Here is a 15,204-nt window from a genome sequence, read left to right as displayed (position 1 = left end):
TTGCAAACAGGATAGTAGCAGTATTAAATATATGCAAAGCAGTGGAGGAATTGTTACCTTTTACATCATGATTTTAACAAATCATTTTGACTTAAACGCTATTTGTCTCTACAGGCACCTGAACTGGTTATTTTTCTGAGTTGTCTGATCTTACAGCTGGTCCAAAACAAAGTCCCCTCAGTTGGACTTGACTTGACTTTGTCACATGTCACTTGACTTTTGTCTTCGTTCTTGTTCCAGTTGATCTGTGTTAGCTAAAGCCATTTCTATTATGTACTGTAGTTTATCTTTGAAGCCCAATATTTTGTGGCTTAGTTGCAGGAAATGTTTTTGCTGCTCAAGAGTTTATGATGCCATGTCTTTTTAAATTCTAGATGCAGAGGAATGAGTTGGCACGTCATATGCAAGAGTTCACTCAGGTTCACATGAGAATGATGGCTCAGACTCTCCGGAGTATTAGTGTTACTACAACTCCCATATCCTACCTCAGTGGCCTATCCTTTGAGCCGTCTCTCTTCTCACATGTCCCACCTGCCACATATGACTGCAACCCAGAAGTTGAGAACTTCAAGGAAACCATTCAGCAGTTAGAAGGTCGACTGGTAAGACAAGATCACCAAATCAGAGAACTTATTGCTAAAATGGAGACTCAGAGTGCTCACGTGGGAGACCTCAAACGCACTATCCAAAATCTAGAGGAAAAAATTACTGAAATGGAGGCACAACAATGTAACGGCATTTACATCTGGAAGATTGAGAACTTCAGCACATATCTGAGAGCCCAAGAAGAAGAGAGACCTGTTGTGATCCACAGCTCTGGTTTCTACACTGGGAAACCAGGCTACAAACTGTGTTTGCGCCTACATATCCAGTTACCAAATTCGCAGCGCTGTGCTAACTTTATATCCCTCTTTGTCCATACTATGCAAGGAGAATATGACAGTCATCTGCCTTGGCCATTTCAGGGCACCATACGACTTTCTATTTTGGATCAATCAGAGGGACATGTAAGGCAGAATCACGAAGAAGTCATGGAAGCCAAACCTGAGCTTCTAGCCTTCCAGAGACCGGCAATCCAGCGCAACCCAAAAGGTTTTGGTTATGTGACATTCATGCACCTGCAAGCTTTGAAGCAAAGAACCTATGTAAAAGATGATACCCTCCTGGTGCGCTGTGAGGTTGTAACACGTTTAGACTTGAACAGTGTACGGAGAGAGGGCTTTCAACCTCGCAGTACTGATGGGGCTGTATAGTCTGGTGTGCCCTAACTAAGGGAGCCCCGCACTGCTGTTCTTCCACAACAGATTGGAAGGACAAGGGCAGGAACGAAGAGATTTTCCAGAGGGGAAAAGCTTCATAAGAGCAGTTATCTGGGTTGAACAATGCTATTCTGCAGGCTAATACAGCTGATTTGACTGAATAGAATTTGCTGCCTTTGGTATACAAGATTTTTCCTCTGTTTGTGGGTCATGTATTAAATATTTCTTACTGTTCTCTGTTAATGTATAAAGCTAACTGAGGGAAGTATTGCTGTGTTATCAAAGGTGAAATTCTTCAGTAAGAATTTATTGAAGCAGCTCTTTTCCTACACTGGGGGAGGTTGGGTCAAATTCCACTTCTAGAAGTCTGTGAGAAAGTGGAGCATTGAAGCGGAATGCCCCAGGTGTCCTAAATATGAAAGTATTGGAAAGCCCCTAAAAGGGGCAGGGAGCAGGGGATGAGGATGGGGAAGCACGTGGGAGGAGTGGTGGTCATGTGGGGGTGGTAGAGGATAAAGCAGGGGGATTACCTGGGCTCAGGCTAGCAGTGTCTAGCATAGGGGGACTAAGTGCCAGGGCAAGGCAGGATGAGAGAGAGGTACAACTAGTTCAGGCTGCTCCAGATCACATCTCCCTGGGGAGTTAACGCAGCAGGACCCAGAATCCCTGGGAAGTTTCTCCTGTTTGCTCCTGGGAATTGGCACCTCCCGCTTCTGGCTCCAACTTCAGCTGGTGCTCTGAGACCATCCCCCTCCCTGCCCTTCCTTGAGGGCTAACTAGCAGCTGCCCCCACTGACCACTTTGTATATGCCTGTCTGCCCCTTTGTCCTGTGGGAGCCATTCTGTGCCTGTGCACCTGCCTAAGTTCCTCTGTCTTCCTGATTGACCTCTTGTGCTCCTACCCCATAGACCTTCCTCCCGTTTGTCCTGCTCTCTGCCCATCTACCCTTCAGTCTCAGCTGGTTTGTCCCTTTGTCTGTCCCTCTTTCTCACCTATCACAGCCAGAGGCTTGAAGCACCAGGGCCAAAACTCTGCTGCTGCTGCTCAGGGCTCCTGGCCAGGCCCAGCAGCCTCTTGTCCCTGGGAGCATCTGAGCTGCCCTGCACCTCCTGCCACCATCACTGCTGAGCATCTGCTTTAACTAAAATTGATATGAAGCTGCCAGGAGGCTGCCAGTGGTGGGATAAGCACCCAGTGGCTGGAGCGTGCAAAGCACTTCCCATTATGACCAGCTGCTGCAAGGCAGCAAAAACACTGAGAGAAGCAGGAACATGGCAGGGAGCAGGGGCTGAGCAGAGCAGGGTTGGTGGGCAGACTGGCCCCACATGGGGCGGTGTCATAAGGCTGCTCGCAGGGAGACAGTTCAGAGTGAGGGTTTCCCCTGCTATCTAGAGAGGTGGATCGACTTCATTGCCACAGCTGCTGCTTAATAGTACCAGAATGATGTTCCAGTTTGACTACACCACTGCCCAGGGGGATGCAATGCCCATACTGTAGTGGGAGTGAACTAGCTCAACTATGGAAGGTGCTTTCGTGCTACAGATTCAGGAGATATTCACCTCGGAATATAGACAGTTTCTAAATGGACTTAAATCCAAATGGCAAGAATAGAGGAAGGAAACAAAAGTACAGACTATTTTAGTGCCTTTATAGCTTAGCCAGGGAATGTGCAGCAAGGGAAACTCCAGCACTTTGAATTTACCATGCTCCTTTTGGAATATGAAGTAAGGTTAGGACTTAGTCCACAGTCCCTAGATATCTATTGGGGTCTCTCTATCTTTTTCCTCCCAGGGAATTATGTTCAGGAACATTCAAACAGGAACCCGCATGATGGTGTTGAATCAATCTTGGACTTCTGAAAGCATTCTGCAAAACCCATGCAATACAGCCCCAGAGAAGGCTAAACAAATATTTCTGCTGAATGTGCTGAGATCACAGCAGAAATGCTGATAGAAACTATGGCTTTTAAGCCTTATTTAGGCCTAACTTTTTTTCCCCCCTCTCACAAAATGTGTGTGTTCACCTTGTTTGCAATTGTGTAAAAACATGGCTGACACTCTTCCACTATAACTAAGGTGGTGCTGGATGGGTTAAAGTTCTGCATTGGTAGGGATGCTCTTTGTGGTGCTAGATCATATTAGTGTGAGATGTTCGATGGAGAGGAAGAAGATATATAGTAGGTGGCTCAGGGATCATGGAAACTTTTACCTCTTGGTCATACCTGACTTGTGCCAAACTTACCAGAGATCTAAAATCATTCCTGTCAAACGGCACCGTGTGAAATGTGGTGGAGCATCTGTCACTAGTTCTCAATAGACATTTGTCTACATAGTGCCCAAAGTGATGGCGGCTTGTTGAACTAGAGAGCTCTGGGGCATAGTAGGTTAGCCACCCTCACCACCTAGAAAAGAACAGGATGGTAGCCCGCTAATAGGGCAGTGTTGGTGAACTTGCATTGCTATGTGTCCTTATAATAAACAAGCACATTCTAGTTTCTATAGTGTCCTCTTTCACAAATACTGCATTGACTTAAAACAAAAACAAAACTTTGGAGATTCCTGTGCCTATTTCTTGGCTTTTCTAGACTGATTGTCTACATCCCATGTTAATGTTGTAGTCTGGCGCATTAGAAGCGGGTTAGTCCAAACTCACTGCTGCTAATAGAAAAATAATGGATTTTAATGTATAGAATTATTTTCAACTCTACAGTATCTTCAGGTTTGTATATAAACACAGATTACTCTTTTAAAGCACAAAAAAAAAAGCCTGATTTGTCCTGCTACCAGTGGTAGGCATATAGACAATCTGATACAGAAAATATGGAACCAGGCCATGCATAAATGTATGAATATCTCCCCAGTCAGCATGGAGCATTTTTCTGAGTTGAGAAGCTGGCAAGTGGGGTTTGCCTCACCTCTAGTTGTGTAAATATTGCTACGGGGCAGCCCAAGTGTCGGTCCCCTTCTAAGCAGCCCAACAAGGACCAACAACAGGGAGGGAGGACAGTTAAGACGCACAGGCCTGGTCTGTTACAAACTTCATTGTCGGAGCACCACGTTAGAACAGGTTTCTTTGTTTGTTTGTTTTTGCCCACATGCAGGGGATCAGAAATGTCCTAGGCCCTGGAAGGCCTCCGTTTTCATGGCACCCCAGCCTACTAAACTCAGTAATGTGAATGGAGTGTGGGAGAGAATGTTCTTTTGCAGGCTGAGTGGCTGTACTCTGCACATCTAGACCACCTTCTCCATGGAACAAACGTGAGCACAGACTTGTTTGAATTGAGTCACTGCATGTATGGGGTTTGCTGCTTAAGGGACAAAGTCTGTTCTTGCCCATCATGTTACCAAACGGTTTAGCAGGAACCGTATTAAGACAAAGTTGAAGCATTCTTAACGCTAGGCTTTGATTGTGCTTCACAGTGCCGAGGTCAGGGCAGGCGAGCTCTGGCACGCCTGCCACAGGCGGCACGCAAGCTGATCTTCAGTGGCACTCACGCTGCCCGGGTCCTGGCCACCGGTCCGGGGGGCTCTGCATTTTAATTTAACTTTAAATGAAGCTTCTTAAGCATTTTAAAAACCTTGTTTACATACAACAATAGTTTATATATTATAGACTTCTAGAAAGAGACCTTCGAAAAACGTTAAAATGGATTTCTGGCACGCAAAACCTTAAATTAGAGTGACTAAATGAAGACTCGGCACACCACTTCTGAAAGGATGCCAACCCCTGGCCTATGTCATATACATGTGTAAAGCATTTTTTGGTGTTGCATCGTCACTGACACATATACCAATTCTCCGCTTCCTTTTCAGACGGTCGTTCTTTTCCAAGGACGGACTTGCTTCTCACATTCCTCCTCTCTTTATTGTGTAGGAAATAAAATCAGATTCTCTTTCTGGGGACAGAGGGAGAAAGGAGGGGTAACTTCTAACTGATTCAGGTACCTCTTACTGCCTCTATCCCCCTCTTCCACGTAAATTGTACAGTGCATCCTTTTAAAAAGCCATCTGCCTGTCCTGTATGTACGGGTCTTTTGAAGTGCCGACTTAACACCTATAGGAGTTCCATTTTCATGACCCTTTCAAAAGCCTTAAGATTTGTTGTTACAAAAGTCCGTCAATTCCCAGGCACAGCTATCTGCTTTTTAAAAATCTCAACCCAGTCTACTTTTGACTTGAAATGAACTTCAGCGTGGTGGCAGCCCTGTAGTATACATAAGATTTTATTTATTTAAATTGGGATAATGTAAAATAGCACAGCCTAATAGGAAATAGAGAAGTTGGTGCAGGTTACATATTTTTTTTTCTGCCAGTGTGAAACATTAACAGTTTTAGCTGCTGGTGATATTGTATCTATTGTGTACTTATTAAAGGGTTCACTATGGAATTCTAAGCCAGTGCCAAGCTGATTTAACCACAAAGCTTACGTGGGAGACTTTCTGAGCTGATACGTTGAATATCAGCCAAATGTATTCTGTCTTACTAACCTGATGTACTTATCTATGCAGACCTCACTCAACTACTTTTTTTTTTTTCAAATTATCTTTGCTACCAGTGCAGTTCCAGAATTGTCTGTCACATCACACATGTGGGAATGTAATTTCAGCTGGTGGAAAGAAATTTGTAGAATTTAAATGCTGGATTGAGTTGCCATCCAGATACGTACATTCTCAGTTGTTAATGTTATATTATTTAATCTCTCTTTGAGGTTGGCATTGTTTGAGAGTTCAATTTCCATGATAAAATACAGCTTTATAGTGTATGTGCTTCACCTTTTCCCCTAGAAGTCTGTTTTTCTTCTCTTTTTAGAAATCATTATGCTATGACGGTTGAAGAATGATCTTGAAAAATACTTAAAAGGAGAATGGATTATGGATCACAACTGCCACAGATTTATGAAAATTTCTGGAATAAAGCAATCTAAAACAAATGTGGAGTTGCAATGATTAGCCTAGTTTCCAACTGTTAACTTTTTAAGGGAAATGCTGAATTTAGGTTTTGTGTACAGTTCTTTCTCTGTGACTCTTGGTGCTTTTGCAATATTGTGTGTGTATTTATGTATATATAATCAAATCTTATGTTTAGAAGCTAGATTACTTTTCTATTTTTTAAATCAAATTTCTGTTACCTGTGTCAAACAGTCTTAGAATAATGAAATTGTAGGACTGAAAGGGACCTCAAAAGATCTTCTAGCCCAGTCCCCTATTTTCCCCCTTAGACTTGCTTCCTATGGGATCTTACCTACCAACTCCCTGAGTTTGCTAAAGTCTGCCTTCTTAAAATCCATTATCTTTATTGTGCTGTTTTCCCTCCTAACATTCTTTAGAATTACGAACTCTACCATTTCATGATCACTTTTACCCAAACTGCTTTCCACTTTCAAATGCTCAGCCAGTTCCTCCATATTTGTCAAAATCAAAGCTGGAACAGCCTCTCCCCTAGTAGTTTTCTCTATCTTCTGAAATAAAAAAATCTCTTAATACATTCCAAGAACTTGTTGGATAATCTGTGCCCTGTTGTGTTATGTTCCTGACAGATGTTTGGGTAGTGAAGTCCCCCATCACCACCAAGTCCTATGTTTTGGATGATTTTGTTAGTTTAAAAAAAAGTTTTACCAACCCCTTCTTCCTGGTTAGATGGTCTGTAGTAAATCTTTGCCATGACATCACTCTTGTTTTTTATCCCTTTTATCCTTTCCAGGAGACTTTCAACAAATCCGTACCCTATTTCCAAGTGTGTACATTTAATATATACACAAAGCAATATCGCCTCCTTTTTTCACCTGCCTGGCCTTCCTCAGCAATCTGTACCCTTCTGTACCAATACACCAGTCATGTAGTATCCCACCAAGTCTATGATGCCAAGTATGTCAGAGCTGTTTTCAATAACTAGCTTTTCTAGTTCTTCCTGCTTATTCCCTATACTTCTTACATTAGTGTACAGACATCTAAGATACTTATTTGATTTTTCCTCCCACACACACACACACACACACACTTGTTCTCTCTTGTCTCTTCCTTATCCCAGCTATGTATTCTTTATGTAGGCGTATACTTGCAAGGTTACTGTTCTCAGAATTCTCTGAGTATAATATATTGCATATGGGACTCCTTTTTAGTTCAGTGTCCCCCTGCAGGGCAGGGGGAGTAACTCTTTAAAAATTGTCAGCAGGCAATTAAATTTGTGAGATGGAAAAACTCATTCTCTGGGCTAGGTAGCAAGTGGTCCTACCTATTGAATAATTTAAATCTGGTAGTAAACAAAATGGTTGGCCTTTGTTTGCCTTACTAGAAGACATTCTTTTTCTCATCAAATGTGCACTAGTGGTTTGGTACACAACAAGTACTCTAGTCAGTGTTATTGAAGATACGCTCTGATCTGCATTTGAACACAATGCACACTCTGCTGATTTCACTAATGTATCAATAGATTAATATATTTTGTAACTAATGCACAAGCTTATTTCATTCAAACAACTTTTTTAAAATAAACTCATTAAACTTTTCCAGTACTAATTGTGTATTTTTCTCATGCCTTGGGCATCCTTTTTCTGATGTGGGTTGAGCTATGAAAAAAATTATGGTCAGCCCTACTTTAGGAAATTCGTTTTAGCCCAGGATATTTTGCCTATAGGTTAAAGGTTAAAGTGAGCCTGTCTTAGGCTTAGTGATAAGTACTTCAACTGCAGAGACCCAGCTCAGAGAGATCATGGAGATTGGTTCATTATGCGGAGCCTTGACACCAAACTTCAAAGTGGACACAGCCTGTTTGCTTTATGCTTTGCTCAGACCAGTGCTCCTAATCTCTGCATGAATGCTAAATTTCCTCAGCTTTATTTCGAGATGGGTGCGGGAGAGTGTTCTATTTTCAACATTTTAAAATACTAAAATGGTTCTAAAGTTTGTCCTCTTTGGAAGAATGCATCTGTCTTTGAGTCTTAGAAACTGTTAACAAAAAACGTACTGATTACTATGAATGTAGTATTTAATGTGACATTATCTGTGTAATTGTAAATGATCATATACCTAGAAAGCCAGTCGTCATCAAACTGTAATAAAAAGGGGAGGTCAAATTTGCTTATTACAGAAACGGGGTTCCAGATACCTTCATCTGTTGCATTAATTCCTTTGCCCATCCTTGAAAGTGTGTAATAATATACCTTTAGGTAGATGGAAGAGAAATATGATCACTTTTTGCAGTAAAATATTATGCATGCATCTGTGTCTAGCCATTTTTTGGGTAAAGAGACAGGCAGTTACATGTGCATATTCCCTAGCCTGTGTGCAAATAATGTTTATGCACCCACATTGTGTATATGCAGGCCTCTGCCCTCAGTCTTGGCCCAAAGGTGCTTTCTAAAGCAGAAACTCATTTGTGTTTTTTTACTGTCCAAACCTTGAATTATGGAGTCCTCCCCTACCCAGTTTGCTATTCTTGCTAATCCATAAACCAATATAACCTGCAGCTCTCTGAGCTGTAGGGGGTAGCATATGGTGACTTCAGCTCAGCTGTTGGAGAGGCTGGAGCTGGTGCCTACTTGCTTTCTGTCAAAATAAGGTCTTTAACTGAAGCCCCAGAGCTAGCTGCTTTTTGGTGTTAGTTATTCGGTTACCACATGCCAAGGAGTTTGATGCTGTGCAGGCTCCAGTTCTTGTTCTGTGACCCACTTTGCCATGTAACTGTCAAATGAGTTGGATGAAAGGAACTATATAATTTCTAAACTGATTAGATATTATAAAGGGATTATTTAGCCTGTTACTGAACCTGTGAGCAGCATACAGAAGGTCAGGAAGTGCCACTAGTGTACTTGTGTAGCATCAGTTCTTCTGCAGAATTTACAGTAGTCATAGCATAACACTCACTCTGGAGACCCAGCAGCTTCTACCTTAGATTGTTGTTGCTTTTATAGGCTCACAGTTTGTGGGCTTCACAGAAGAAGTGCATTGGAAGGATGAAAAGTAATGGGCCTGTGTGGGAGGATGGGTGTTTCCACCACATCTGAATGAACACCTTCAGCAAAGTGCCATCCAATTCAATACTTTATGTACACCTACTGCTTTGACATCTGTTCCTGTATGTTTTTAAGTTACCCTTGTGAGTTTCTCATCTCAGTATTACCAGTATCACCCTACTTAGATTGAGACCTGGCTAGGTAATAGCCTGTTGTGATATGGATGTACGCTCTACTTGAACATTGTTTGGTAGTTTGCCATGACAGTCTATTCTCCCTTGAAAGCTTGGAGCAGTAATATGCATAAATACTCTTGTGATTCATCAGTTACAGGGTGTTCACAGCTGCAGACAATCCATTAAATTCCCCCACTTTCTGCTCACTCAAAAATGAGTGAAGCCCTGCTACGAGAATACATTAGCTCTGAAAAATGTGAATCCTCTATTGCCTACAACTGCCGCTGTTCTGCTTTCCCCAGCATAGTGAAGATGCCTTCCATGTTAATTTCTTTGTTAACCATCTATTGCAGTGGTTCTTAACCTCTGGTCTTTGGACTAGGTCTAAAGGGTCTGCAAAAAACTTAAGCCTGAAAACTGACTGAACGTAAGTCAACTATATGAACAGACAAAACCAAGGGGTCCGCTCCTCTATTTTTAAATTTTTTTAGGGGTCGGCAAATGAAAAAAAGGTTAATACCCACTGATCTATTGCTTTCTCAATAGACTAAAAGAAATGGACAAGAGTCTTAACTTCATTGGTTGCTGCTTGGAGATGCCATTAGCTGAAGCACTGGAGTTTTCCAAAGACTCGGAAAGTTCTGACACTGCAGCAGGACTGTGTTCGGTAGCTTTTCTTTACTACCATGAGAACTAGATGCTCTTCTTTGTGGATGCTTGCAAAGTTTGGAGAGAGAAGGAGTTACGTTTGTTTTTTATAAATGTCCTTTTGCCCACAGGTTATCTGCTAACCTACCTGACTGCCAGCATTCAGTCAATAGTGGAGGGGAAAGCAAATAGAAAACCAAATAATGGCAAAGATAAGACACCTGGCAATGAACAGCTACAGAGGAGTTAAGATAACAAAGGCTGGGCCATTGATTGGGAAGAAGCCACCTGCTTGGCTCCCAACAGGCTGGCATAGTTTCCTCTTCCAAAACCTGACAGCCTAGGATTAAATGGAACTATAAACCTTTAAAGATGCTGGCCTTGGGAAGGAGTGGGGGATTGCCAAGTGAGTCAGTGACTGTTGTCAGGCTTGCAAGAAGACTGTTTCTCCCAGCCAGAGCTGGGTTTACCTGAGCTATGACTAGAGAGGTTAATCTTAGTAAGGAAATGTGTGTAGGACTCTGTGTTAACCCATTTTCCTAAATGCTGTTTCCTTGAGCAATTAAATACTATGTTTTGATGATGCTGTTTTTGAGTCACTTTAATCAGCTGCTGTTACAGGTGCCCAACCCAGTCGGGCCTGTTGGAATAACATGGTTCTGTAAACAAGGGGCTGCAGCCCAGGGACCCAGTCTGAATGGTTGGAGTATGTGGTTCCACCCAGAGTGAGGCACAGGATGGTGCACTCCAGTGACCAAAAGAACTCTATGGCACAGCTCACCTGGTAACCATGATACATGTTCTGCAGAAATGTATGCTTTCCGCCACTAGAGTGCCTCCAATAAATCCCATTCCTCAATCTCAAGTAGAGGAGTGGATTCTTTCAAACCCTGGGATAGTATGTGGGGGCTTGTCATAAATGTAAAGGGAAGGGTAACCACCTTTTTTTATACAGTGCTATAAAATCCCTTCTGGCCAGAAGCAAAACCCTTTCACCTGTAAAGGGTTAAGAAGTGAAGATAACCTCACTGGCACCTGACCCAAAATGACCAATGAGGAGACAAGATACTTTCAAAGCTGCAGGGCGGGGAAAACAATGGGTCGGTCTGTCTGTGTGATGCTTTTGCCGGGAATAGATCAGGAATGCTCTTCAGAACTCCTTAAGTTAGTAAGTAAGCTAGCTAGAAATGTGTTAGATTTCCTTTTGTTTAATGGCTGGTAAAATAATCTGCGCCGGGTGGAATGTATATTCCTGTTTTGTGTCTTTTTGTAACTTAAGGTTTTGCCTAGAGGGATTCTCTATGTTTTGAATCTGATTACCCTGTAAGGTATTTACCATCCTGATTGTACAGAGGTGATTCTTTTGCTTTTTCTTTAATTAAAATTCTTCTTTTAAGAACCTGATTGCTTTTTCATTGTTATCACGATCCAACGGTTTGGGTCTGTGTTCACCTATGCAAATTGGTCAGGATTTTTATCAAGCCTTCCCCAGGAAAAGGGGTGTAGGGCTTGGGGGGATATTTTGCAGGGAAGACGTCTCCAAGTGGGCTCTTTCCCTGTTCTTTGTTTAACACGCCTGGTGGTGGCAGCATAGGGTTCAAGGACAAGGCAAAGTTTGTACCTTGGAAGTTTTTAACCTAAGATGGTAAGAATAAGCTTAGGGGGTCTTTCCCCACATCTGTACCCTAGAGTTCAGAGTGGGGAGGGAACCCTGACAGGGCTCAACACTTCTATTTTGGGCTGTTTTCTTTCCTGCTTGCTAGTGTTTGTTTCCCACACAACAGGTTTGTTTCTATTGCATCCTTTTACATAAGAGAAATAGTTCAGGCTGGCAGCTGTTCTTTAATTCTCCTTAAAACAAGATCAGCCCTCCTAGGGTCTATGGCACCCCACTGGAAACGTGGATGTTACGTACGGTTTTAGTATCTTAATGTAATTTGTAAACTTAAGCAAACAATGTGATTCACTCAGCAAATGTGATTCACTCAGCTCCAACCTGAACTAGCTTTGAATTCTGTTGTTCAAACCTCTGATGTTCTGTGTTTCTCCTTCAATTTTCCAGAAAAGGAAGTGAATAAATAGACATTTAAAGCTACAGACCTCCACACATTTTTCTGTGTTCCATCTACCTGCTGCTTCTCACCTTTGGGTTTAGGACCTATGCACAGAATTCACTGACCCTTCCCTTGGGTCCTCTTAAGGAATAAAAACCTTATATCTAATAATATTTACTTTACACTTTCTATCCCAGGATCTCAGTGCTTTGCACAGGAGGGTAACATCAGTGTCAGTAGTTTACTGACTGGAAAATGGAGGCATAAAGAGGAAAAGTGACTTGCCCAAGGTCACAAACCAACTCAATGGCAGGGCTGGAAACAGCCTTGGCTGACTCCCTGGATTCCAACACTCTGTTTGCTGCGAACCTACCAGAGGTAGGGTAGGCAGTCATATTTAGACTTCGCATAAAGGGCAGGTCTGTTCTGAAGAGTGATTTTTTTGGTAAAAAAGGCATCCGAGGGTTCCATATTTGTTGTGTGTCTGACTCCAGGGCAAATCTACTCAGTGTGCAAGTAAAACAAAATCCTTTCAAAACTCCAGCCTGATGTCCTCAACCTAGACTCAGAAAATCTAGCTGGATTTCTTCCACTAGCACCTCTAATAAAGATACTTCTTGTATCTGTCCACATGGATCCCAGTCTTGGTTCACATGCACTGCATGTATGTGAGATTAGATTCTTTTGGCCAGCAGGGTCTCCTGGAGCCATACCTGTACTCTGTAGGCATGGCTACACAGCAGCTGGAAGGGTGCATCTCAGGACAGTCAACTGCTCGGGCTAGCTTCTGAAGTATGTACACAGTGGGTCGGGTGGGATTGTACTCTGGTGGCTAGCCCGAGCCATTTACCATGCCACCGTGGACAACGGCTCGAGCAGAGCTAGCATGCGTCCGTGTGCCTGTATCAAGAAACACCCTCCCCGCTGCTGTGTTGACACACTATATATGTCCTCACTCCCCTTCCACAGGAGGGTGTAAAGGGTAGGGCAGGCTCAACCCACTCTTCTTGCTGTCTGTGGTAGCTAGACAGACCTTAGTGGTGTCCACCTATTTCCCCGTAGTGCTCCTTTATTAGTATTAATATGTTAGTTACTTTAGTAATTAACATTTTATTTAGCCAGTTGGCAACATGAATAATATTTGGAAAATCTGTGGATTCTTGTACTGATTCATCGACTACCTGGCTGAGGCAAAGTCTCCAGCCTTTGTGTCCTGCTCTCACTATGTGGTGGCAGTGCCCCCGAATGATGGGCATTCTAAATGCCTTTTTTGCCTTGGAGATGGCCACATTCCTGATGAGTGCTCCAGCCGTAGATCTTTCTCCACATGGACCCAGAAAGCCCACACAGCTAACCTGAGTGATCACTGAAGGCCACTTCTGACTCAGAGAATCCTGAGTTGAAAGGTTTTTCATCTTCTCATAAACAGCATTTAGCCAGTGCTCCAGTAAGCCTGGATGCTACCCCTAGTATCCACATCTCTGCAGCTACCAAAAGTCCTCAGACCCACCTAAAGGTAAAGAACAGTAAGTCCAACATCCATGAGTCAGTCAGTCTCCTTTTGCTGATTGTGGCAGAAGGGAACACTGTTCTAAGACACAAACATGGCACTGATCACCTTTCCCGCTATCATCAAAAAGAAAGCTGAAAAGTTCTAATTTCATCTTGGTACTTTCTTCAAAGCCTGACCCACACCAAGGATAAGCCCTACCACCTGATACACACTCTGTTGTACTATGCCCATTGACGTTGGTTGCCAACCTTTCTATAACAGCACCAGCTAGAGTGGTACTTTCAACACAAGATAGAGCTTCCACATTTAGCTGTACCTCAATGACTGACAGATTTGGATGCAGTAGGAATGGTTCTCCACCTCTTCTCACAAGGACTCAAGATCAACCAAGCGACGTCCACTCACACTCTAACAAAAGGATTCATAAAAGCAATTTTCTATTTGAGCTTACTGAGAACTTATTTCCAGGGGGACTGACTTTGCATCATGATGCCCCTCATTTGAAATCTATGCCGTCATCGGGACACTTCATCAAAGGAGAGTATCAGGTTGTTGGGACATGTGCATTTTCATCAGGTCTGATGCCAGATTTGGCCTTCAGCTCTTCAAGCATGGTTAAAATCGGTTTTATCAATCTGGCAGGCACAACAGAAATTTGCAGATTTTAGTTCCCCCACATATTTTATCCTTGCTACTCTGGTGGAAGGATTCACAAAAAGTCTGCTGAGGTATCCTATTCGCCTTGCCATCCACACTCTCGTAATGGATGCTTCCAAACAGGACTTGTGAGCACACCTAGACCATCTTCACACTCAAGGCTGGTGGTTCGTAACAGATTCTTATCTGCAGATAAATCAGTTAGAACTCAGAGCCATGTTTAGCATGCAGAGCTTTCCTGCCACTCCTCCAGAGGGATCACCATTTGAGTCCTGACAGACAATGCTAGAACGATGCACTTCCTCAACAGACAAGGTGTAGCAAGCTCATCCCTCTCTGTCAGGAGATGGTTCATCTGTAGGATTGATGCATGTAACACCAGGACAATCTCACAGTTCTATGCTAACAAGATCTTCAGAACAACCTGGCAGTCCAACTCAGCTGGTAATGTTTCATTAGTCATGAATGGACCCTCAAAGACTCTGTCCTCAGTCAAATCTTCCTCAGATGGGGTCTTCCTCCCTCCCACCAATTTGAACATGAAGTGCAAGCCATTTTGCTCCTGAAGAGGCAGGAGCCCAGGCTCCTTGTCAAAGCCATTCCAAATCCAGTGGAACAGAGAACTGATGTATCCCCGGAGTCCTCACAAAAGTGAGACAGGACAAACCCTGCTATGATGGATAGCACCAGCAGGCCATTCAGAACTGAAACCTCTATCAGCTCGGCTCTTCCAGATGCCCCATATGTTATTTTACAGAATCGGGGCTTCATCCTATAATCAGACTCCTTATCTTTACATCTGGCAACATAGGTGCTAGCTGATTAAGTGATGTAGATAGGAGCTGCTTCACTGAGGTACAAGACATTCTGATTCCAAGCAAGACTAATGTACAGACCCAAATGGAATGATTTTCTCCTAGGGCTGTTCAGGGTGACCTTCAACTCT

General features: G+C 43.0%; 1 protein-coding gene and 1 long non-coding RNA gene across 5 annotated transcripts in view; both read left to right on the top strand.

Annotated features, from left to right (window-relative positions):
* Window positions 1-3,754, top strand: part of TRAF6 (TNF receptor associated factor 6) — a 30,738-nt gene extending 26,984 nt beyond the window's left edge. For all 4 annotated transcript variants that reach the window (XM_048852948.2, XM_048852944.2, XM_048852947.2 and 1 more), the window contains exon 7: window positions 375-3,754. In XM_048852948.2, coding sequence (XP_048708905.1) covers window positions 375-1,253 — 879 coding nt within the window. In that variant the 3' untranslated portion in view covers window positions 1,254-3,754. The remainder of the gene's footprint in view (window positions 1-374) is intronic.
* A 763-nt stretch (window positions 3,755-4,517) lies between these two features.
* On the top strand, window positions 4,518-7,763 carry LOC142072524 (uncharacterized). Its single transcript, XR_012668926.1, has 2 exons — window positions 4,518-5,200; window positions 6,069-7,763. It is a non-coding gene; the product is annotated as an uncharacterized LOC142072524 (long non-coding RNA).
* The last annotated feature ends 7,441 nt before the right edge of the window (window positions 7,764-15,204 follow it).

The sequence above is a fragment of the Caretta caretta genome, chromosome 6, assembly GCF_965140235.1.
Source record: "Caretta caretta isolate rCarCar2 chromosome 6, rCarCar1.hap1, whole genome shotgun sequence".
Classification (NCBI taxonomy): Eukaryota; Metazoa; Chordata; order Testudines; family Cheloniidae; genus Caretta; species Caretta caretta.
The sequence above is the reverse complement of the archived record's forward strand: the minus strand, read 5'-3'. Positions and strand labels throughout refer to the sequence as shown.